The 24409-nt window shown below is 43.2% G+C and overlaps 1 protein-coding gene across 4 annotated transcripts in view; it reads left to right on the plus strand.

Annotated features, from left to right (window-relative positions):
* Nucleotides 1-124: 124 nt before the first annotated feature.
* Nucleotides 125-24409, plus strand: part of Ints13 (integrator complex subunit 13) — a 29327-nt gene continuing 5042 nt past the window's right edge. Inside the window, exons 1-14 of one of the 4 annotated variants that reach the window (XM_075982273.1) lie at nucleotides 125-286; nucleotides 1069-1304; nucleotides 2714-2788; nucleotides 7610-7812; nucleotides 8516-8596; nucleotides 12278-12368; nucleotides 14268-14396; nucleotides 15876-15960; nucleotides 19527-19616; nucleotides 19805-19894; nucleotides 21237-21415; nucleotides 22371-22541; nucleotides 22808-22962; nucleotides 23237-23467. In XM_075982273.1, coding sequence (XP_075838388.1) covers nucleotides 1080-1304; nucleotides 2714-2788; nucleotides 7610-7812; nucleotides 8516-8596; nucleotides 12278-12368; nucleotides 14268-14396; nucleotides 15876-15960; nucleotides 19527-19616; nucleotides 19805-19894; nucleotides 21237-21415; nucleotides 22371-22541; nucleotides 22808-22962; nucleotides 23237-23467 — 1805 coding nt within the window. In that variant the 5' untranslated portion in view covers nucleotides 125-286; nucleotides 1069-1079. Of the gene's footprint in view, nucleotides 287-1068; nucleotides 1305-2713; nucleotides 2789-7609; nucleotides 7813-8515; nucleotides 8597-12277; nucleotides 12369-14267; nucleotides 14397-15875; nucleotides 15961-19526; nucleotides 19617-19786; nucleotides 19895-21236; nucleotides 21416-22370; nucleotides 22542-22807; nucleotides 22963-23236; nucleotides 23468-24409 lie in introns of all 4 variants that reach the window. The other 3 variants (XM_075982272.1, XM_075982270.1, XM_075982271.1) reach the window with 3 other exon arrangements.

A 24409-nucleotide genomic window follows, 5' to 3' on the forward strand; every position in this document is an offset into this window, starting at 1 on the left:
TTTTCACTAGCTCCGCCCTCTTCCGGTTCGGGACTCTCCTCGGAGGGGAAGGGAAGATGGCGGGGCTGTGCGAGGGCGCCGTGCGCACGCGCGGGCCCGAGGGCGCTCTCGTGCGCGCACGCGCAGGCGCGCGCTCCTGCGTTTAGGAAGCCGGTGTGTTGGGAGATGAGCGGGGCAGTCCTCCGCCGGTGGTACCCGACTCCACGGCTGTGCACCGACTCCCCACCCACCCTCCTCAGCCTTCTCCCTCGGCCTCCGTTCGTTCGCTGCAGGACCAGGCACGAAAGTAAGCGAACCTCGCTGCCGCGGGCTTCCCCGTCCGCTCGCCTTGCACACCGCCCCCCCACCCGCAGCCAGGTGTGTGCAGGTTGCCAAGAGGCACTTGTGCGTGGAGGGGCGCTCCGGGCGGTCCAGAGCGGCAGAGGGAGTAGCGGGACCGTTAAGATGGTTCGTTCCCTTGCACACTCTTGTTTCTGCTTCCCATGTGCTTTTAGAGTGTGGATTTTTTTTTTTTGTCTGTTGTAAGATTTTTATGAGCGAACCTGGGGACTGCACCACGTATTCTGTGTTTTCCTTATAAAGTTTTAGAAGTGGTTCGTCCTCAGCATCTGCTTGTTTTGGGAGACATGGTGGATTCCTACGGTGTATTTATTGCAAGTTGCCTGGGGAGGATGAGGGTTTGGACGGCACGGAAAGACCCAATGTCTTGTACTTTTGCTGTCAGTCTCCTGTGGACTTTCCCTCTGCCCCTAGCACGGATCAGCATACATGCCTTTGAAGAATTGATCTGTGATATATAGGGAATATGAGTCCAATACAAATAGTATGTACAGACGTTTTCTTCTATTTTAAGTACTTTGTAAGGGAAAAGAGAATTAGGGACTCACTTTGTTAGGTAAATTGACAGCATTATACGATGTAGCTCAGCTCTTGAACTGGCACCACAACCTTGCCCTTTGTTGAACAAAACTCTGGGAACTTAGTCACCCCGCCAAATCTTGAGGGAAATACACCTAAGTGATAAATGCTATGTACCAACATTTGACTACTATGTTTATCCTTTTACAGATTAAGACAAAATGAAGATTTTTTCCGAATCTCATAAAACAGTGTTTGTTGTGGATCACTGCCCGTACATGGCAGAGTCGTGCAGGCAGCATGTAGAGTTTGATATGCTGGTGAAGAATAGGACCCAAGGGATCATCCCTTTGGCTCCCATCTCCAAATCCTTGTGGACGTGCTCAGTAGAATCGTCCATGGAATATTGTAGAATCATGTATGACATATTTCCTTTCAAAAAGCTGGTGAGTGTTATGAACAAACTTGTGTCTTGGGGTGTATTTAACTGTGTAAATAGTTATGTGACTTTGCTGTAGATTTCTAACTATTTTTTAAAATGTATGCAGAACTGCTCCTTATGATTAATATTGTTTGGGCATTTAACTATGGCCAGCAGTAATGATGGCTCATGGATGCTGAGCGCTTCCAAGTTTTAGGTGGGTTCCACAGTGCTTTTTACTTACACTTATACGTTGTACTCACTGGCCTAACAGTCCTGTGAGGGGGGTAGTGTGTGTGCTAGGCCATGAGCAAAGTGTATAACACATACGTGTGCTACATGTATGGAACAGGCACTTAAACTAAGTGTGTAACATGTGGAACAGGCACTAAACTTTGAGAACAACTGGTATCTCAAGTGGAAGGAATGTTGAGAGGTTATTGTTTTGTACCCCTGGGTGTCCTAAAACTCTTTGCAGACCGGGTTGGCCTCAGACTCAGATCTACCTTCAGCTCTCAAGTGCTGAGAATAAAGACATGCACCACCTTCCCAGTTCCAGAAAGCTAAGAGTTCTGTTGTGTTGTTGTTTTTATTGTTTTAATCAGTGAGAAGAGACATTGACATTTGTCAAATGTCAATTCCAAATATTAAAGCTACCTTTATGTTTCAGTATTTTAAATATTTCAAGATAAGCTGTCAAGTAATGCAAGTAGATGTCAAGTGTTTTGTATTATTTGCATCCTCATCTTCCCTCACAGGGCTTTGTCTTGTGCTAGGATCCCTGCTCCCAGTGCATGCTAGGCAGGCACTGTACCACTGCGCTGTACTTTCATCCTTACAGTGCTTTTCAGTTCGCCTTTTACTAAGGAGTTCACGTCCGTCATTTGGCCGTCAGTGCCTTGGACGGCTTTCGGTGCTCTGCCGAAGTGTTTCTTTAGGCTTACCTCCAGCTCTCTGCTTGTTTTGGATTTTGCCTTTTTGGAAGTGCATTTAAATTTAAAGGCCTTTGCATCTGCTGTTTGCATACTTGGGATTATCTCTCCCTGGCTTGTTCTGGGACTGGTTGGGTAGTCAATTTGAAGGCCTCTCAGTGGCTGTCTCTCTAGAGAATTCTGTCTTTTCCTACCTGACTTTGAGTAGTGAACCGAGTTGTTTCTCATAGCATTTATTGTTCTCTGAAATTTTCCTGTTCGTTTATTTGCTTGTGTTCTTTATGCACTGCTTTGCCACATTTCCGCTCCAGACTTTCCCCACTTTGTGACAGAAGTGTTTGATCTATTACCGCGTTCCCACGTACTGGGTGCCTGGATGGCAGCTACATGTCCTAGGCTTTCACATTTACAGAACCATGGATCAGAGCGTGCATTATTTTACAGTTGGTGGTGATCCTGTGACGCTAGAGTTGAGTACTAATTGTTTCTTTGTATCCGTTAGGTGAATTTCATTGTGAGTGACTCAGGAGCTCATGTTTTAAATTCTTGGACTCAAGAAGACCAAAACTTACAGGAGGTATGCTTAGATTTTTAAAATTGTCTAAATGTATAAAACTTCGTAAGAATGATTAATTTTTTTAAAATTCCTGAATCTTTGCAGAGTTTTAAAATACCAAGTTATATGAAAAGAAACAGCTCTTTTCATTCCAGTTATACCCACCCCAAGCAAATCTCAGCTCTAGCTTCTGGTTTTTATTTACATTTTAAATATAATTTCTACCTAACATATCTTATTTATTTAGTTCTTAATTTACACATTATTCTGATTGTTAGTGATGATTTACTAAGATCCTCCCCCCATGCCTTTCCCTTGTTCTTTCTAATTGTTTTATCAGAATTTTTGTTTAGAATTCTGCTTTTGTATTATCCATAAAAGCGCTGTTCACTGCTTTGCCAAATATTGTTTATTTGTGGAATATTGTTTATTTATATCGATTAATATGTTTGCCAAATATTTTTATTTATTATTGACTATTTATTTGTGGAATCTATAATTTCCTTTTTCTTCCTGTATACCTGTCATTGTTCAAATCCCTCAAGCTTCTCAGCCTTTCTCTGACCACCAGTGCATCAGATAGTTGAGCAGTTTGCTGCAGCCCAGTTTGCACTGGCTGCGTGACTCCATGAGCTTCTGCTTTTCACATTGCATTGTTTCCTCTGTGATCGCTTGTCTGGTGGAGTGTGATGTGGCTCTTTTTATTGCTGTGTTCGGTAAGAAGAGATGCTTTCTCAGAGCTGTGAGGCTCTCACTCCACTCTGCTCAGGTTTCCCTTGATGCTGCTGAAGACACCAGTGCCATTTTACGTAAATTCCGAAGGCTTTAGGAGTCTTTTCTTTCCTCGTTTATATCCTGAAAGTATTCGGTGAGCCCTAGTGGGTCTTTTCCCATTTGTTAGGTTGGACCTTACATTCTTAGTTCAGAGAAAACTCTGAGTTGTGTATTTGATACTGTTCTTGGGTCTGTGCTCTGTGTCTTTCTAGAATATCTATTGATGGGATGTTGGACTTTCTGGGTTAAAGTCGCTTTTCTTATTGAGCACTTGTGTTATTTGACTGACTGCTTGAGCCTTCTCACTCTTGTTTTTAAGTTATATTTTAATTTCTAAGAGCTTGTCCTTGTACTTTATGTCCTTTTTGTCAGTCTTCTTGTTTTATGGTTGCATATGTATTTTAGAACTGGAGGTTATTATGGTTCATTTGAAGGTCAGTTTTGATCTTTATGTTCCCAGAGTTTTTTCCATGATGAGACTGTACTTAATGCCTGCTGACCTTTGGCTGCACAGTCTTGTTTATCAGCAAGGTCTGACCAGGGAGTCAGTGTGGGTAGGTATTCCTCACTGGGCTTCCCTGTGGTATAAGCCAGGTTTTCTTAAGGAACCTCAAAATGTCACAGTCAACAGGTCGTCTCTTTGGGACCCTGCAAGTTCCCCAGAGAAGGTCCTCTACTATTTTACCTGTGTGCTGTGAACTTCATCGTCAGGGTCTGCCACTCACAGGAGGGCTCTGAGATTCTATTTAATCTTGCTACTTTAAATCTAGTTCTAATTGTTATCCAAGGATAGTTCTAGTTTTATGTGGTGGTTTAAATTTTAAATTATAGTTCTTTTGTAGCCTTTGCCATGTTTAGATGCTTAGGAAGCCACAGACAGATAGAGTTCCTGTTTGAAATAGGACAAATAGGGGACAGTGCAGCTTTCCTTAAAGCTCCAGGACCTTGCCCTGTGCTCTGCTGTGTGTGCATGGTAGTCTGGGGAAGGTAATTGGTCAGTGGGTTAGGGTCTGAGTCAGTTGCTGTGTGCTGACGTCAGGCTATTTGTTCATTTTTCAGCCCCTCCCTCAACCTTGGTTTGTATGCTGCTTGGTACCTCCTATGGGTGGAGTTTTCCTGTCTCACAGCAGTTCTCAAATAAACACGCTGAGGCTTGTGTTAACTATCTATGCTTGGCCAATAGCTCAGGCTTATCACTCATTAGCTCTTACCTTTTAAGTTAACCCATGTTCCTTATTTACACTCTGCCACATGGTACCTTTATTAGCATGGCATATTCATCTCTGTTCTCTCTGTATCTGGATGGTTACTACAGACTCTGTCCTTCTCCTTCCCAGCATTCTCAGTTTGGTTCTCCCGCCTAGCCTTATTCTGCTCAGCTATTGGTCATTCATCTTGTTTATTAAGCCAATCACAGAGACAAATCTACAGTGTACAAAGGGTTATTCCACTCTACCCTCCTATTCTGAAATGTTTCTCAGATTCTGTGGGGTGTGTCATCCTCTTGTCTTTTTATTCCTGTAGGTGCCTAGATGTTAGCTTGTTCAGTCCTATTATGTTCATTGCCATTTTTTCATTGTTATAATTCTCGTTGATTCTTCTCAGACTGCTCTTACTTGTCTATATTGTCACGTTTTTATCTGTGGATTTTGTGCTTTTTTTTTTATTGTGGTGGGAGTGTTCTTGGGGATCGCACCTATGGCTTCTTGCATGCTAGACAAGCACTGTACCATGAACTGGATCCCCTTTGTAAACTTTTGAGACTTTGAATTTATGCCTCACCTTCATTAGCTAGTATAAATGCCTGCCCCATCAGGACTGATAGATTTATGTTTTTAAAAGTTACTTTATTGTGGTCTTAGTGGAGGGAGCACAGATAAATTCAGGCTAAATTTATTAAGTTTACCATTTATTATTTAAGAACATGGGGTATCTTGTAGCTTTTGTTTACTGCTATTGCTTAGTTTGGATAGAAGGTGTCAGTCTACCAAATTCTTCACTGGTGACATAGTTGAATTAATTTATTTAATTTTTTTTTGTTAATGGATGTCCTTCAATGGAAATAATCCCTTCCAAGGTGAGTTTTAATAAAATGCTTTAAAAAACTTCACACTAATGACTAGGTTTTCATTTGTTCATTCATTTTTAAGAATACAACAAAATGTAATAAGAATTTTATAAAAGCTGTCACATCAAAGTTGGACAAGACAACACCATCAGAAGGAAAAGAGTCCAAGAGAGGGCAGGCACAAAAATGAGGGACCCGCTTGTTTGCACACTCAGGAATCTCATGAAAACACTAACCTAAAAGCTGAAATATATTCACGAGGACCTGGTGCAGGCCTTTGCAGGCCCGTACACGCGTCTTGGTCTCTGAGCTCATGGAAGCTTTGTTTGTGTTAGGTTAGAGTGTTGTGTTCTTGGTGTCCTCCATCTCCTCTGAATCTTACACTCTTTTCCACCTCCTCTTCCAAGGAGTTCCCTGACCTCTGAGGAGAATGATTTTATGGAGACATCCCGTTTAGGGCTGAGTGTTTGCTTTAGTTAGGGTTTTATTGCTATGAATAGATGCCATGACCACAGCAACTCTTACAAAAGAAAAAAATCTTTAATTGGGGCTGGTTTACATTATTGTCATGGTGGGAAGCATGGTGGCATGCAGGTGCTGGAGAGGTGGCTGAGCATTCTACCCCTGGATCCAGAGGCAACAGGAAGAGGCAGTGAGCCACTGGTCCTAGCCTGTGCTTCGGAACCCTCAGAGCCCACCCCCTGCTGACACACTTCCTCCAACAAAGCCACACCTAATAGTGCCACTCCCTATGGGCCTTATTCAAACCTCCACAGTGTTCCCAGGTCTCTCACTCTCTGAGTTATATCTGGCTGTGGGTCTCAGTATTTGTCCCAATCTTCTTCCAGAGGAAGCTTCTCTGGTGATGGCTGAATAAGGCATTGATGTGATACCATTATGAGACATTTATCACTACGTATTTCTAGACCACTATTTGGTTTTGTCCTAGGTCTTTGATTTTCTAGTCTGAGGTTATTAAACACACAAGCAGTATTAGATATGGGTTCCATCTCATGGAATGGCCCTTAAGTCAGGTCAGTCACTGATTGGTTACTCCCACAGCTTTGTGCCATTATTACCCTAGCCTATCTTGCAGATTAGTATACCTTTGCAGAATACAGATGTTGGTGTTTGAGTGCGTGCAGAGTACCTTTCTGCAGGAAAGATGTTGGGATGTAGGGGCGAAGGCCCTGTAGGCACCAGCTCGACATATCTGTTCAGTGAGATGTATAGGTGTTGTCTTCAGCATTGGGGCCTTGCTGTCAGTTTGTGGAGAGCAACCTGTAGTCTTGGCAACAGCCTGGGTTTGGTGGTCCCATGGGGCCCCTTTGGCAAACAACTCAATTAGATGTAACTCAATCCTGGTACTGTAAGCTTCATTTGGTGACAAGAGATGGCCATTTGGGACTCTGTCTCCCCCATTATTTGGAGATTTCGCTTAGATCGCCTTCATATATGTCTGTATTTTAGAAAGTTTTCTACTGTATTAGGTTTCCATATTACCCTTCAAATATGCCTTAATTCTAGTTGTCTCTCCCCTCCCATATTTCCTCTGTAACCCCTACTCCCCTCCCCACTTGATACTGAATTCGCTTTCCTTCTTGACAGAAATCTTCCATGGTCATAATGTGTGTGTTGTTAGATTTGACTTGCTAGTATTTTGTTAAGGGAGTTTGTGTGTGTGTGTGTGTGTGTGTGTGTGTGTGTGTATATATATATATATATATATATATATATATATATATATATATAAAATGTGCATTAGTGTTTTGCCTTGTATGTCTGCGTGAGGGTGTTAGATCTTTTGGAACAGGAGTCACAAGCAGTTGTGAGCTGTCATATAGGTGCTGATAATTGAACCCTTTGTGAGAGCAGCCAGTGCTCTTAATGACTGAGCCGACTCTCCAGCTCCTTTTAAGGAAGCATTGGTTTGTTTTCTCAGGATGTGTTGTCTCATGTGTCACATTGTTGTCAACATCGTTGTCTCTCCCTTCACTTAGCTCATGGCAGCGTTGGCTACTGTGGGCCCCCCTAATCCTCGGGCGGATCCAGAGTGCTGCAGCATTCTGCATGGGCTTGTTGCGGCTGTGGAGACCCTTTGCAAAATTACTGAATACCAACATGAGGCTCGCACTTTACTCATGGAGAATGCAGAGCGAGTTGGGAACAGAGGACGAATAATCTGCATTACAAATGCAAAGAGGTGGGTTATTGATCACAGTGATCCTTTCCCTGAGAGAATTTTATTACTATTATGTTTTTATTTTACAAACTCTGGATAGCCTGTAAATATGTAAGCATATGCAAATGGCTTTCTCTGGTTTATTTCATTATTGTTATTTGCCTTTAATATTGAGACTGGGCATATTCAGTTCTAAATAAAGATCCATCTTTAGAAACATGCATCCCTGCAATCCTGGGAGGCAGGGATCAGAAGATCACGCTGAGTTTGAAGCCAGTGTAGCCTATGTAGTGAGTTCTAGGCTAGCCAGGGCTATAGAGCAAAACTGTCTCAAAAAAGTAATCTTGGTGAAAATTGTTTATATTATTATGTTTATATTATAATTTTTTCTTCACTGAGTTTTTAGCTAATAGTTTGGTATTATGAACGTGTATGCTCAAGACAGCCTTTGCTGAAGTAAATTTTCTAAAGTATGTGTATGGTTGTGTTTGTATGTGGGTCTTGCACACAAGAGTACAGGTGCCACAGAGGCTAACAGGCGTTACAGCCAGTTGTGAGCTGCTGGGACCAAACTGAGGTCCTGTGCAAGAGTGGGGCGTGCGCTTGACCTCTGAGCGCCCCCTCCAGGCCCTGCTGAAGGAATTTTAAGTGTCAGCACCCGCATACAGCTGAATGGTGGCTTTGACTTTTTCTTAGTGTTTGTTCCTTCTCTTTTTAATAACAGTGATAGCCATGTGCGGATGCTCGAGGACTGCGTCCAGGAGACGATTCATGAGCACAACAAGCTTGCTGCAAACTCAGACCAGTGAGTATGGTTCATAGATGAGATAACTGCCTTTAACTTCCTATGATGGTACAACAAGCTTGCTGCAAACTCAGACCAGTGAGTATGGTTCATAGATGAAGTAACTGCCTTTAACTTCCTGTGATGGTATGCTTTTCATACTTATTTGCAATAATTTTAGTGTTGATAGCATTTCCTTGATTTTTCTCTGTTGTAATAGGAGCGGCGGAGCTATGTCCCCAGCACCCCGGCCTCCTGGCTAGCTTATGCCCCGAAATAACGACACACAAACTGTATTCATTTAAACACTGCTTGGCCCATTCTGCTTGCCCCATTAGCTCTAGCCCTTACTGGCTAATTCTGATATCCCGATCAACCCGTCTCTAATAAACTGTGTAGCTCCGGTCTTACCGGGAAAGATTCAGCATGTCTGACCTGGCGGCTTGCTTCATCTTGTGCGTCTGCCCAGGAGAGCGGGGCATGGCGTCTCTGAGCTCACTTCCTCTTCCTCCCAGCATTCTGTTCTGTTTACTCCTCCCACCTATGTTTTACCCTATCAGGGCCAAGCAGTTTCTTTATTGCTTAACCAATGATATCAACAGATTGATATATGACAATCCCACATCATTTCTCAGTTAACAAATTAGCCTAAAGCTGTAACTTTGAACAGACTTTGTTTCTGTTTTCCTTATGTTTTAGAATATTACTTTCCTCTCACAAGAAAGGTGCTTAGAATGATAAAATAATACACACATTTATAATGCACATTTGTTTTGATAGCTTATATCATGTCTTGCTATAGGAACTTATAAAATATGCAAATTGTGGGTGTCATTACTCATTATTTACTAGTTCATAATGTAGCAGTTCTTTGCATTGTATGAATTTATTTTTAAATAGCAGTTGAAAAGGAAAACATTCTTGCTTTATCTCGTAGCAGTATTTAGGGATGATCAGAGGTGTTGGATTTACTCCACTGAACAGTGCTGCTGCTGTATGGACACTATCTGGGTGTCCTGTGGTCACTGGGGTTGTTACAGCCCCGCAGATGGAGAGCTCAGTCCCTCGGAACTGTACACCTCCCTTCCTTTCAGAAACAGTGTCAGCCTGACACCATCACCATCACTTGTGCCCCCTGGGGATTGACAGTTGACAGTGAACACTAGTGTGCTAGTGTGCTGTGAAGGGTGCAGATGGAGCAGGTGTGCTATGATTGTGAACACTAGTGTGCTAGTGTGCTGTGAAGGGTGCAGACGGAGCAGGTGTGCTATGATTGTGAACACTAGTGTGTTAGTGTGCTGTGAAGGGTGCAGATGGAGCAGGTGTGCTGTGATTGTGAACACTAGTGTGCTGTGAAGGGTGCAGACGGAGCAGGTGTGCTATGATTGTGAACACTAGTGTGCTAGTGTGCTGTGAAGGGTGCAGACGGAGCAGGTGTGCTATGATTGTGAACACTAGTGTGTTAGTGTGCTGTGAAGGGTGCAGATGGAGCAGGTGTGCTGTGATTGTGAACACTAGTGTGTTAGTGTGCTGTGAAGGGTGCAGATGGAGCAGGTGTGCTATGATTGTGAACACTAGTGTGTTAGTGTGCTGTGATTGTGAACACTAGTGTGCTAGTGTGCTGTGAAGGGTGCAGATGGAGCAGGTGAACCGCACAAAGAGGGAAAGTCCTAAGTGCAGGAGTTTTGCCCCTTGGAGATTAATGTGCTGTGTTTGCCGTGTGTGGATGTGTTCGTGTTTCACAAGATCGCTGTGGTAGTTTGAATGGACTTGGCCCCCATAATCTCATAGGGAGTGGCACTGTGAGGAGGTGTGGTTTTGTTGGAGTGGGTGTGATCTTTTTAGAGGAAGTGGGGGCAGGCGCTGTGCCCAGGATACCACCTAGTGTCTCTGTCGACTTCCTTTGACTACAAGCCAAGATATAGCCACCTCACGTCTGCCTACGCACCACCATGCTCCCTGTCATGACAGTGGACTGAACCTCTGAAATCTAAGCAAGCCACCCCGATTGAATGTTTTCTTTGTAAGAGCTGCCATGGTCGTGGTGTCTCTTCACGGCAATAGAAACCCTAACTTAGACAATCCCTGAGCCTCTTATCACAGGGACTTTTGTGGAGATGTCTCACAGGCATGACTGGTTATTTATTTCCTGGTCCTCTTTCTTTCCTGAAGGATGGCAGGGTAGGACTTGAAGGTCCCAAGTTTCTATTCATAGCATTGACATCTTCCCCGTCTAGGCACTGTGGAGAGTGACCTAGGTCATTAGCACAGAAGGACTACCACCCAGGGTAGTACCTAAAGAGTTAGGATCCAACTGTCAAGAACCTACATCCAAGATGAAATTGTAGAGAGCAGAAGATACTGTTAGTACCATAGTACTTAGGACTTTATAAGGGTTTCAGGACCTCGGTCCCATCTGCCAGGACAATAGACCAAAGTGTACATGTTACAACACAGCCAATAAGGGCATGTTTATGGCAGTCGTACTGGACTGCAGTTTAACCGAGCAGTTACTAATTTTCTTACGTGGAACTGAACTATTCTTAGTAGAAGGGTTCTCAAGTGTTTAGTAATGGCCTTTACAGTTCGCTTGAGAATGGCTCAGTGTCTTAGTTAGGGTTCTACTGCTGAGGAGAGACACCATGACCACAGCAGCTCTTATAAAGGAAAACATTTCATTTTGGTGGCTTACAGTTGGGAGGCTTAGTCCCTTATCATCTTGGCAGGACATGGTAGCGTGCAGGCCGACGTGGTGCTGGAGAAGGAGCTGAGTTTCATACATCTTGATCTGCAGGCAGCAGGAAATGAACTAACTAGACATAGCTTGAGCATAGGGGACCTCAAGCTCACCCCACAGTGGTATTCTTCCAACAAGGTCACACCTACTTCAGTAAGGTCACACCTCCAAATAGTGCCACTTCCTGAGCTTATGGGGGCCAGTTCCATTCAAACTGCCAGACTCAGTAAGAAACATTAGAGAGTCAGAGAGAGCACAATGAAGCTACCGGTGAATGTGTGTAAATGTGCCTTGTAGAATATATGGATCTTCACTGAATATATGAATGTCAGCTTTTCTGCAGAAAGCAAGGCTAGGGGAGCCCTGGGGAGATGGTTCCAAGTCTAACAGCAGGAATTCAGACCAATACGGCAGAAGGAGAGACTCCCACAGTTACCCTCTGCCCTCCACATGTGCGCTGTATGCTCCCTCCCATAAATAGATAAATTAGAATTTTCCTTGTGATAATTATAGAAAATTAAAAGACCTTTCTCATTATTGTTATTTTTCACTTTAAACAGATTTTTATTATGCAAAGATTGTCACATAATTGGATACTTCTGCTTTGTACAGTTTCTTACTCCACAAAAAGGCCTTTTCTGGACTCTCATGTGGTAGTGGCAGCAGTAGTAGAATTGCCTCAGTGCCTTCAGTTGAAAGCAGGGCCCTGGTGCATGGCTGTGGCACCCACGTCAGTGTTTGTGTTATTTAAATACACAGAGAAGTTCTGCGTTCATTCAAATACAATAGTTGTCTACCATGTAACTGCTTAACTCAGAGTATTAGCAGTCATGTCTGTTTATGGTCCTGCCCTAGTGGGTATAGTCATATACTGTTTATTGTGATAACGTGGAAGTAGTTTGCTTCTCTGAATTCTTTACAGTATCTAGTCTAACATTTTAAGTGAAAGTTTTTTTTTTTTTAAGTCTCATGCAGATTCAAAAATGTGAGTTGGTCTTGATTCACACCTACCCTGTTGGTGAAGACAGCCTTGTGTCTGATCGTCCTAAAAAAGAAGTAAGTGCAGAGGTGCTGCGGAGAGGGGTGTGAGTGAGAGAGAGAGAGCTCAGCTATGCTGGTGCTGGACTGAGCGGATCAGAGTGCTGGGCTTGCTGCCAGGAAAGTACCTGAAAGTCTGAAAACAAGCCTCTGTGCTCGATAGCTATGGTCGGAATAGACTGTTAGAATTACAGACTTGACGTGCCTCCTGTTCCACTTCATCAGTGACGTTTATTGTAATGGGACCTGTTGCAAGTCTAGAAACTTTATCCTAGTGTGTGGATTTTAGTTACTTTAATAACTTTAATTCTTTACCCATCTTGAAAAATAGTACATTCTAATGAAATACCCTCTGATAGCAAAGAAACCAACTTATATATATGTTCAGGGGAAACCTACTTTCTAACTTTTACTTTAAAAAAAATAGAGAAATTTTAAATGAAAAAATAATTTTGTAGGTTAATAAGTATAGTCACATCGCATCTTTATTGGTAGTCTGTATTTAGAAATGTAAATTTTCCATTTATGTAGTTATAGTATGCGCTAATGTTTTACTTTGTATTTTTAGTTTAACCTTGTTCACCATTACTTTAGTCTATGAATTATTTACATGGTACTTTCAAGTTGTCTCTATCATATTTTAGGTAGTTTCCTGATTATTTTATGCTTTTTTAACGAGACAGTAGGTTGGTTTTCCTTTTTGGTAACTAAAATTAATTATTATTGCCCTGAAATTATAAAATTTTGTTAGTTTACTGTTGTATGAAGTTTTTACTCTTTTGGCTTTTTGAGGGGCCCACCACCCAGCTTCCAAATAAATCACACACAGACTTATTCTTAGTTTTAAATGTCTGGCCTTAGCTTGGCTTGTTTCTTTCCAGCTTTTCTTAAATTATCCCAGCTACCTTTTGCCGCTGGGCTTTTATCTTTCTTAATTCTGTATTCCCTTCTTTACTTCTTTTCTCTGAAACTTGCTGTGTAGCTCATGTCTCCTCTCGTGTTCTTGCTCCTTGGTCCTTCTGTTTATGCTGTCTGCCAGCCCCGCCTGTCCTTGCTCCTGCCTTGCTATTGGCCGTTCATCTCTTTATTAGGAACATCAGGTGTTTTAGACAGGCACAGTAGCACAGCTTCACAGAGTTAAACAAATGAACGAGCAAATTCAGTGTAAACGAAAGTCATGTACCTGAAAATATTATTCCCTAACAGTTTACTTTTTTTTTAAGAGAGTTTCTCTGTGGGTGCCGGGGTTAAAGGAGTGCATTACTACACCCTGCGTTAGTTCTCTACACTTTAACTACCTGACCTCACACTGGTAATGTTTGCCGTGATTTCCATGTTCCTTCTTCTTCTTTTTTTTTGGCTTTTTGAGACAGAGTTTCTCTGTGTAACAGCCCTGGCTCTGCTGAAACTCACTTTGTAGACCAGACCAAACTGGCCTTGGACTCACTGAGATCTGCCTGCCTCTGCCTCCCAAGTGCTGGGATTAAAGGCGTGCGTCACCACCGCCTGATGCTTCTTAATTTTTATCTGCAGTGTTGTCCTCTATAAAGTGAATTGTTTTTCTTATAGTATCTCTATGTGATTTCAAGTCTTATTTGCATATTGATAATAAGAAATTATAAAATATCAATACATATTTATTTAGTACATGCTTCCAGTCTAGGTTTGAAGAGGACGATGACAGTCTGTATTGTGTACCAATTGCTCACATAGTATAGTAAATGGATTATACATGGTGCAGAAGAAACTTCATTGATGAAATAGTTATCCTGGCTAACTTCTACGTTCCTCTCCCCCCACCACACACACACATTTAAAAAGCCACTCAATACTTAATGGTCTATAGTAAAATACTCCGCATGGGGCTGTTGTGAAGTAATGGCTTATGGGTTACCTTTCTTGGGTATTTTCCTGCAGTTGTCCCCGGTTTTGACCAGTGAAGTCCACAGTGTCCGAGCTGGACGGCATCTGGCCACCAAGTTGAATGTTCTAGTACAGCAACACTTTGACTTGGCTTCAACGACCATCACAAACATTCCTATGAAGGTAGGCAGTTCTGAGAGCGCCTCTGTGCTTTTTGATTTTTTGCTTGACATTCCTTATTCACTTTAATTGAACCTTTACTTTTTCTCCTTATGTCATATTTTTGTTTTGCTAGCCCACATTCAGTGTCTTTGAACAGGTCAGTAAATCCTGAGATTCAAAAGAAAGGATCACAGAACAAATGTTATATTGTTACTATTTCTAATAAGAACATGTCACCTGAGATTTTTAAGAACTATGTTCTTATTATTTTTATCAAACTATATATCTTAAATTATTTCTCTGTGATTCTTTTCCTGAGAGCTGTGTTATTAGATTTTACTTTGTCTGTTTGAGTGGATCTTTTATTTCCTGTGCTTTCATTCACCACCCAAATGTGAAGATGTCTGACTAAGGAAGGGTAGCTCAGGCTCCGAGGTGATTAGCACTCTCCTGGTAAGGAGCCATGGATGTGAATATAGTTTCAGCCGTAGATTTTCTCAGGACTCTGTCGCTCTCTGTTCATATTATCGTTCAGTTGTCAGGACCAGCAACACGCCTGACCCGCAGTCGGGGGTAAATGAGTCGTTACTATTGAATCCGTCCGTAACTACTCTGACCTAAATCTCACGGTGACTTTCTTGGAGTCCTGTTTCAGTTTTTTCTTTTTTGCTTCTTATTTTTGAGACAGGGTTTTACTTTATAGTCCATACTGACTTGAAAAGTGATCCTCCTGCCTCGAGCTCTGCAATACTGGGATCACAGATGTGAATCACGGTACCCCAGCCTTGTTTTCAGTTATTTTGCCTCTCTCCCATGGGTACTAAATTGCATGAACAATTTCATGTCCTCCCAACTTCATTAGCTGGTTCTTTACTGGGAGTTCTAGGAGACCCTTGAGAATGGCTTTGCTGAGAGGCCTTGAACAAGTGAAATAGTATAACAACCCATGCTCATAACTGAGTTATAAGACGTGCTGGGAAGGCAGCAGGTGACCTGCTTGTTGGACCTGACACTTGCCCCTAGTCTCTGTTAATAGATAATGCCAGAAACAAACTGTTAAGCTTGATTATTAGTTAGTGTTTGCTACTTTAAATAATTGGTGTCTGTTAACTCACTGCAAGTATTTAAAGATGCTGTCGCCTGTTTTTAACAACTATTTTAAGTTCAACTTACATGAATATATTTGTGTATAAAAACTATTGGCAAGAAAATATATATATTTGTAGTTAAATTCAACATTTCTAGAAGAGTCATTTGTGTTGATTCTGGCATGAGAAAGTCATTACCCGGTGTCTGCTCAGCTCATAGTTGTACAGTGGAGTTGATTCACTGTTGGAAACTGTTGCATCTTTAAATAAATGACTGCGCCAACCATCCTCTTATTTAGCTGACTGTGGCAGAATGGATTTGACCTCACTTTAAGAAAAAGCAAAGTAATTTATTTCATTATTTTTTATAAGCAAACCCAGGTAATTAAAATGTCTTAAACTTTGCTTAAAGGAAGAGCAGCATGCCAACACATCCGCCAACTATGACGTGGAGCTACTTCACCACAAAGACGCACATGTAGATTTCCTCAGAAGTGGTAAGAGACCTGACCCCTTGTTCCGGCCACGTACACAGACTGACGTCATCTCTGTCCAACTCCTCTGCAGTGTCCCCATCGTAGTTCTTGTCCACTTGACACAATTAGAGCCACCTGGGAGGACGGAATCTCAGCTGGAAAAATTTCCTTCATCAGATTGGCCTGTGAGCATGTGTCTTAGAGTTTCTGTTACTGTGAAGAATCGTCATGACCATGGCAGCTGTCGATAGAAGGAAACATTCCATGTGGTGACTTAAGTCATGGCAGGCCCTGGTGGCATGCAGGCAGGTGTGCTGAGGAGTGAGAGCAGCAGGAAATGAACCGAAGTGACATAGCCTGAGTGTGGGGCACCTCAAAGCCCACCTCACGGTGACCCACTTCCTTTAACAGTGTCACGCCTACCTTAACAAGTCCACACCTCCTTGAGCTTATGGGGGCCAATTCCATTCAAACTCCACAGCATGGTTGGGGGCATTTTCTTAATTCGAATTGATGTAGGAGGGCCCAGCCCACTGTGAGCAGGGCCAGCCTTTGGCAGGTGGTGTGAGGTTTTGAGAAAGGTAGCTCAGCAGGCTGGGGAAACCGTGTCTTTGTGGCCTCTTCTTCAGTTCCTCCTTCAAATTCTGACAAGTTCCTGCTTTGGCTTCCCGTGAAGATGGACTCTAACTTAGGAGCTGAAGTAAGGCCTTTACTCCTCCAGGTTGCTTTTGCCTATGGTGTTTATCACACAACAGAAAGTGAGCTAAGGCAGTGTCCAGGAACTGATACTCTGATGAAAGACGAAAGTTTACTTCCGTTTCCATCACTGTGCCCTCATGCCTTAGGTCAGAGGGGAGCGCTCCAGAGAGCTGTGTCCCCACAGCAGCTGTGTGTGTGTGTTTCACTGTCTGAGAGAGAGCTCTGTCCCCACAGCAGCTGTGTGTGTGTGTGTGTGTGCGCGCGCTTCATTGTCTGAGAGAGAGCTGTGTCCCCACAGCAGCTGTGTGTGCGCGTGTGTGCTTCACAGTGTGTGTGTGTGTGCGCGCTTCACTGTCTGAGAGAGAGCTCTGTCCCCACAGCAGCTGTGTGTGTGTGTTTCACTGTCTTTCTTTAAAGACGCGGATGCTGTCGCAGCATGAATCGTAATCATCCACTTGCTCCTAAAATGAGTGACATTTTAAGGTCTGTTAAGGTCTGAAGACCATATAGGTTCCTGAGGTTCTCTGTAGATTGACCGCTAGAATGATATGATTGGTGTTGAGCGTGTTATGTGTCCATAATTGTGAGCTGGCTGGGACGATGGCTCACTGGCTGAGTCACTAGCTGGGGGACGACTGTGATAAATGTATGTGCTGATATTTAGTAAGGGAGTGTAGAGACCTTGTCATGGAGAGCGCTAGGAACCCATGAGATGATTCCAGTTTTTAAGACTTTTCTTTTTTAAATCAGAAGATTTCATAAAATAGCCTTGACTGTGAAAGTATTTCTTGTCTGTGGAGATGCTCGGTGGGTAGAGCACTTGCCGTGAAAGCAGAGGAACCCAAGGTCAGTCTCCAACACCCAGGAGACACCTGTGAGCCACAGTTGGGGCAGAGGCAGGTGGGTCCCATACATTACACACGTGTGCATGAGTAACTAAAACCTTCATACCTCTGTAGAGTTCTCCTGTAGCACGCAGAGGCTGTGTGTGGTTATGACCAGGAAGTTAGGTAAGCCTCACTGAGGAGGACTGAGCGGGATCTCAGTGGAAGGCTCATAATTTAGCTCCGTGTCTGTATGCTCTCCTGCCTCGGGTCAGCGCTCTCTGAGCACTGGGTGAGCTCTGGGACGGGCCAGCTGTTTGTGCATTTCCGTTAGAGATGCCTCTGACGTCTCGTCTACTTATTTATTTGATTTTGCATCCCCGTGGCTGTTTCCCTTTCTCTCTCTCTCTTCTTTGTCTCTCAATCCCTCCCTCCACCACCCCGCTGCCATCCCTTCCCCATCCACTCCTCTGTTTCTGTTCAGAAAAGGGCAGACCTCCCATGGATAGCACCAAAACACAGCATAGCCATTTGCAGTAAGACTAAGCACCTTACCTTGTAGTAAGGCTGGACAAGGTGACCCAGTATAAAGAGTTAGGTCCCAAAAGCCAGCAAAAGAGAAATAGCCCTGTTCCTACTGTTAGGAGTCCCAGAAGAAGACCAAGCTACACAACTGCAGCATATGTGCAGAGGACCTAGGTCGATCCCATGCAGGCTCCCTGGCTCTCGGTTCAGTCTCTGTGAGCCCCTGTGAACCCAGGTTGATTGATTTGTGGGTTTTCTTATGGTGTCCTTGACTCGTTTGGGTCCTGCAATCCTTCCTCTCTTCAGCAGGATTCCCCGAGCTTGGCCTAATGTTTGACAGTGGGTCTCTGCCTCTGTTTCCCCCTGCTGCTGTATGAAGCGACTGCTGGGCTAGGCACCAATCTGTGAGAACAGCAGAGTATCATTAGGCCTCATTACATTGACATTTTGTTTTTATTCCAGTCCTGTTTGGTTCTATCCTGGGTCTCTGGGCTATCCAGCCTCTGGGTCCTGGAGCTCCAGGCGGTGTCAGGGGAGAGCCCACTCTCGTGGCGTGGGTCTCAGGATGTACAGTCATTGATTGGTCACTTCCACAATCTCTGTGTTTCTGACACTTTTTTAAATCAAGTTTATCATTCTTGATTTCGTCTTGTGTCTCTCAAATACAACCATAATCTTTATCTTGTCTGCCATTAACCACTTTTGAATGAAGCCCAGTATTTTCTCAGCTAGCATCCTGAGGAAGAGGGTAAACTGAGAATGTAATCCACCGCGTTCTCACGGCTGTGCTGTCTAACAGACCACATTGCTTGACTGTCCTCTCTGCTGCACCACTGCCACACAGTCCTGACATCTGCTCTTCTCTTGCCTGAATGTTTTCCCTCCATGTCTGTATTTCTTCACCATCCTCTGAGAACGTAAGCCAGTCTTGGTATCTAAAGGAGGCTTTTCCATTGCCTTAGACTAGATCAGCGCTCTCTGATGGAGGCCCCATATCGTGTCTGCTGCAGCACGTTGTCACTTCGTGGTCTCACGTTTCTTTACTCTCTGGTTGACATCTGCTCCATGGCACTGCAGGCTCCATGAGGGCAGGGTGTGCCTGCCCTCATACACTCTCACTCCTCGAGCCTTCCTGCTGCTGTGAAGCAGCACACTAGGGTTTGGCTGTCCATGTTAGACTGCTACCTTCTGAGTACTGGCTGTACTTCATCATTTATTGGGGTGGGCATGGAGAGACTGTTAGGATGTTTGAGGTCTGTGAAACCTGTATTATTAGGTTGCTATTAAAGCAGCACCCTGACTTAATTAAATTAGTGAATGGAAAAATAAAATGAACCATTTGAAGGGAAATTACTTACTGATATTGATCATAGTTTATATCTATCCTCTAGTTGGTCTTCTTTGTTTTTGTAAAAAGAGTGTTCTTACAGAGCTCTTCTCTCTTCCAGAGCTTGAGCTTTCTTTGAAAATTTAAATAACCATCATTTTGAAGTTGGTGACCTCTTTAGTAAAGTTAGTGTTTCTGTGAACTTTCTGAAGGTGACACCCACTCGGGCGGCAGCAGCAGAGAAGGCCCGTTTAAGGAGACCGTGACCCTGAAGTGGTGCACACCCAGGACCAACAGCATCGGTGAGTAGACAGCCCTGGGAGAGCGGGAGAATTGCCGAACACCAGAGGTCTTTGAAGTGTGATGTTGGGTCATGAATTTCTGTTTGAATTTTTATTTTTCATTGATTAGAGACTCAATAAGCAAAATTTTTTTTAACTGTAGGACATTTCATTATATTCCTTCAAATCAGTGTTTTCTTTTGTTTCAGAATTACACTATTGCACTGGAGCGTATCGCATCTCACCTGTAGATGTAAACAGTAGACCTTCTTCCTGCCTCACGAATTTCCTCCTCAATGGTAATTATCATCTAATCCGTGACTTAGGTGGAGTCATCAGTGTCACTGGAGTCTGTTTGCCGACGGTGCTCTGCACTCACACGGTTGGGAATCGCCTTTAGCAGCTGGTCTGAGGGTCGGAAAATGACTTTCTTCCTGACTTCCAGGCTGTTGTTATATCTGAGTTTTGTCCGGCATAGTTTTAAGAATTTTTATTAAAATTTTGATCTTTAAAGTCTGACTTGACATTTTTTTGGAACCTGGACTACTAGACCTCCATCTTGGCCCTGAACAGTGTGTGTGGGCTTCACCCTCACTGTAGCTGTTTTCAGTGTTTCGCCACTGTGATTCCTAGCCAGACGTGAAGTTTATGGCTTGTTTTACTTACGTAATTTACATCTCAATTACTGACTTTCATCTTCTAAATTTAAAATTTTAAATCTCTTCATGTAATAATAATTTTGGAACTATTGATTTTAAAAATCTGTCATTTTGTAAGTTTTTTATTCATTGTTATCTTAAATACAATTTGAAGCTGGCGGGCGCACACCTTTAATCCCAGCACTCAGGGAGGCAGAGGCAGGAGGATCTCAGTGAGTTCAAGGCCACACTGGTCTACAGAGTGAGTTCCAGGACAGCCAGAGATACACAGAGAAACTCTGTCTTGAACCTCCCTCCCTCTAAAAAATACAGTTTGATTATCAGAATATGTAAAATCCAAATTCCCTAGCATTTGGTAAGTGAAATAGGAACTCAGAACTGTGCTAGCAAGGCAGTACTGTGGAAGGGGATTGAGACTGTGCCTTTCCTCAAATGCTGTGTAGCATTCATAACCTGAGGTACTGTGGAAGGGGATTGAGACTGTGCCTTTCCTCAAATACTGTAGCATTCATAACCTGAGGCTTTAGCAAGCAAGGCAGTACTATGGAAGGGGATTGAGACTGTGCCTTCCCTCAAATGCTGTGTAGCATTCATAACCTGAGGTACTGTGGAAGGGGATTGAGACTGTGCCTCCTTCAAATGCTGTATAGCATTCATAACCTGAGGCTTTAGCAAGCAAGGCAGTACTATGGAAGGGGATTGAGACTGTGCCTTCCCTCAAATGCTGTGTAGCATTTATAACCTGAGGTTTTCTCGGTTGCTTAGTTTTCACCTTAAAAGTCCACAAGGAGGTTTTTATGTGACCTTGAAATTGAGTAAAGCATGCAAACATACCATTAGAACTGTTTGGGAAACTAGCCTTATAACGTGCAAACTAGAGAAGCTAGGTGTTAAGGGAGTATAGATGCACCAGCTTAGCCTTGCTGGCTAAAATAGGAGCTGTTTGAGTTTGTTACCCACAGCTTGATCTTGCTTCTGACAGGTCGATCTGTGTTGTTGGAACAGCCACGAAAGTCAGGTTCCAAAGTCATCAGTCACATGCTTAGCAGCCATGGAGGGGAGATCTTTTTGCATGTCCTTAGCAGCTCTCGATCCATTCTAGAAGATCCGCCTTCGATTAGTGAAGGCTGTGGAGGAAGAGTTACAGACTACCGGATTACAGTGAGACTTTTAAAAAATGTTTACTTTATGTGTGGGTTTGCCTGTCTGTATGTTTGTGCACTGTGTGCATGCCTGGTTCCTTTGGAGGCCAGAAGAGGGTGTTCTGCTCTCTGGAAGTGGAGTTAGAGACAGTTGTTAGTCACTGAGTGGGTGCTGAGAATCTAACCTGAGCCCTCGGCAAGAGCAGCCCCTGGACATCTGTCCAGCCCTGGTATAAACCTCACTATCTGTATGTTTGTTTTGAGTCATTTAGCAAGAGTTCTTGTTGTATGTTAAGGTTATGGGGAACAGCGGTCTCAACGGAGCTGGTTGTTGTTTCGATAGCCGACATCACTGTGTCTTCTCTGCCTTGTGATGCATTCAGTGACTGGGAAGTGTCTGGGTCCTAAAACACCAGAGTCAGAGAGGAACAGACTAGTGCTTTCTTTTGCGTGTATTGATATTTCAGGGCTACTTTTTTGAGATTGTTTGGAACTTAAATGTGGATTTATGTATATATGTACACGTGATAAACTACCAACTATTATATACTTTAATTATTTTATTAGACTTTTGGGTAATTATTTTTAAGGGGCTGAAAACCAATTAGTATTCATTGTAGAAAACTGAGACCGTAACAAACATCTAAAAACCAAACAAACAAAAAGCTAAGACTCCATCATTCAAAGACCGTTGTTCAGGCTCTGTCAGGCAGCTTTTTCATAAGCAGATCGGTCTGAAAGAAAGCGGTTAAATCATAGGAATGGAGTGGGGCGCGCTTCATTTTCTTTGTGTAAGTGTTGATAGGTTTTAGCTTGGAGAGGGGGCGGGGCTTGCAGTGAGGCGGGACCACTGTTAGAGAAGGGGCTGTGCTGACAGTCACAGGACAGAGGCCATGAGGGAAGTGACTGTCAGATGTAACCCGTGCTGCAACTCTAGACTAGTTTCTAATTGTGTCTTATCTGGTTATCATTAGGATTTTGGTGAATTTATGAGGGAAAACAGGTTAACTCCTTTTCTAGAGCCCAGATATAAAATGGATGCGAGTCTAGAGATCCCGCTGGAGCGTGCAAAGGACCAGTTAGAAAAGCACACCCGCTACTGGCCCATGATTATCTCACAGACCACCATTTTCAACATGCAAGCGGTGAGTCCCATGTACTTCATTTCTGGTTAGTGTGTATTTATAAAGATGTTTGGAGAAAATATTTAAGCATTTGTAATTGGTGCCACTTTGAGTTTGTTGCGACTGAAGAATTAGTGATGAGGACAGAGCAGCAGTTATGGGTCCTCCTTGTGACTGTCGTTAAAGTCAGCTTGAAACCAACTTCGTCCTTCATGCTTTGATGCTTGTTTTTCAAGACAGATTTCCTTTTTCTCTTCTTTCTTTTCTTTCATGTTTTAACCTAACAGGTCGTTCCATTAGCCAGTGTTATTGTGAAAGAGTCTTTGACAGAAGAAGACGTGTTAAACTGTCAGAAAACTATATACAACTTGGTTGATATGGAAAGGAAAAATGACCCTCTTCCTATTTCTACAGTGGGTACCAGAGGAAAGGGCCCTAAAAGGTAGTGCTGTTTTCTTTACTTTTGCACACGTCATGTTTACTTCACGGATGTTACTTTGTAAGATCATTCTCCAGGTGTAAATTATCAGAGGGGATGTACGTGTATGCTCTGTGTAGGTGTGACTTGAGTTCCGCCATTCACCATGCAGTGAAGGGAAAGAAATACATCTCTGCTTCTGGTTCCTTTATCATAGCAAGTGGGGTCAGCAGCACTGAGAGTTTAGATGTTTAGACATAAGGAGCATTTCTGAGAATGCGTTTGACCTTTACTCCAGAGATGAACAGTACCGTATCATGTGGAATGAATTAGAGACCCTTGTCAGAGCTCATGTCAGCAACTCAGAGAAGCATCAAAGAGTCTTGGAGTGTCTGATGGCATGTCGGAGCAAACCCCCGGAAGAAGAAGAGCGGAAGAAGCGAGGGAGGAAGAGGGAAGACAGGGAGGACAAGTCAGAGCAAGCCGTGAAGGAGCATGGGCCTGAGAAACCCCGGCCAGACTCAGACAGGTGACTTGTTCCCTTGGCAGGCGCCTTTGCCTGTGCTTTCCCGTAGCACATCCACTCCATCCATGCCTGTTCGTTCTGTAACTGCACTGTTAGTTACAGCCTTTCTTTACCTAAAACGGTGCAAAACTCCTAATTTTTCCTAACTAGTTGATGATGATGATGATGATGACATTTGATGCCAATATGCTCTTTGAATATTGTAAAATTTCAAAAACATAATTTTATGTTCAGTCAGTGAGTGGTTTGCCAGGCGTTTATCACAAGCTCCCATCCTAAAAGAACATTCTCCCTTATGTTAGAGACAGGCCACGCTTCAGTGATCACAGCCAAGTGTGGAAGGCACTATCTTACATGAGTTAGATGCAGGCTGCCCTTTGGAGCAGATGAGCATGCAGTCCTAATTCTGACATCATTCCTGAATAGCACACTTTTTCCTTTAATGTGACCTTAATGTTTGAATTTGTAAAAACTATCAAAAGTAATAAAATGTTAAAATGTGGGCCAGCAAGATGGTCCATGGAGTAAAAGCTCTTGAGGCCATACTTGACTACCTGAGTTGGATCCCTGGGACCGACATGATGAAAGAGAGAGCTGACTCTTGCATGGTGTCCTCTGACTTCACACGTATGCCATTGTGCATATATTGCCCCCCCCCCCCATTTTAAGTTAGCAAATATTGTAAATGTATCACCTTCTACCTCGTGCTACAAATCAAGCAAGATAGCTAGGTAAGTGGATATTAGGATATATCCCTAAAAACTGCAGAACATTTCCTAATAGGAAATTACAAACACACACAGCTGGGTAACAGATAGCTAGGTAAGTGGATATTAGGATATATCCCTAAAAACTGCAGAACATTTCCTAATAGGAAATTACAAACACACACAGCTGGGTAACAGATAGCTAGGTAAGTGGATATTAGGATATATCCCTAAAAAC

Source organism: Microtus pennsylvanicus, chromosome 8 (genome assembly GCF_037038515.1).
Source record: "Microtus pennsylvanicus isolate mMicPen1 chromosome 8, mMicPen1.hap1, whole genome shotgun sequence".
In the NCBI taxonomy this organism is placed as follows: Eukaryota; Metazoa; Chordata; class Mammalia; order Rodentia; family Cricetidae; genus Microtus; species Microtus pennsylvanicus.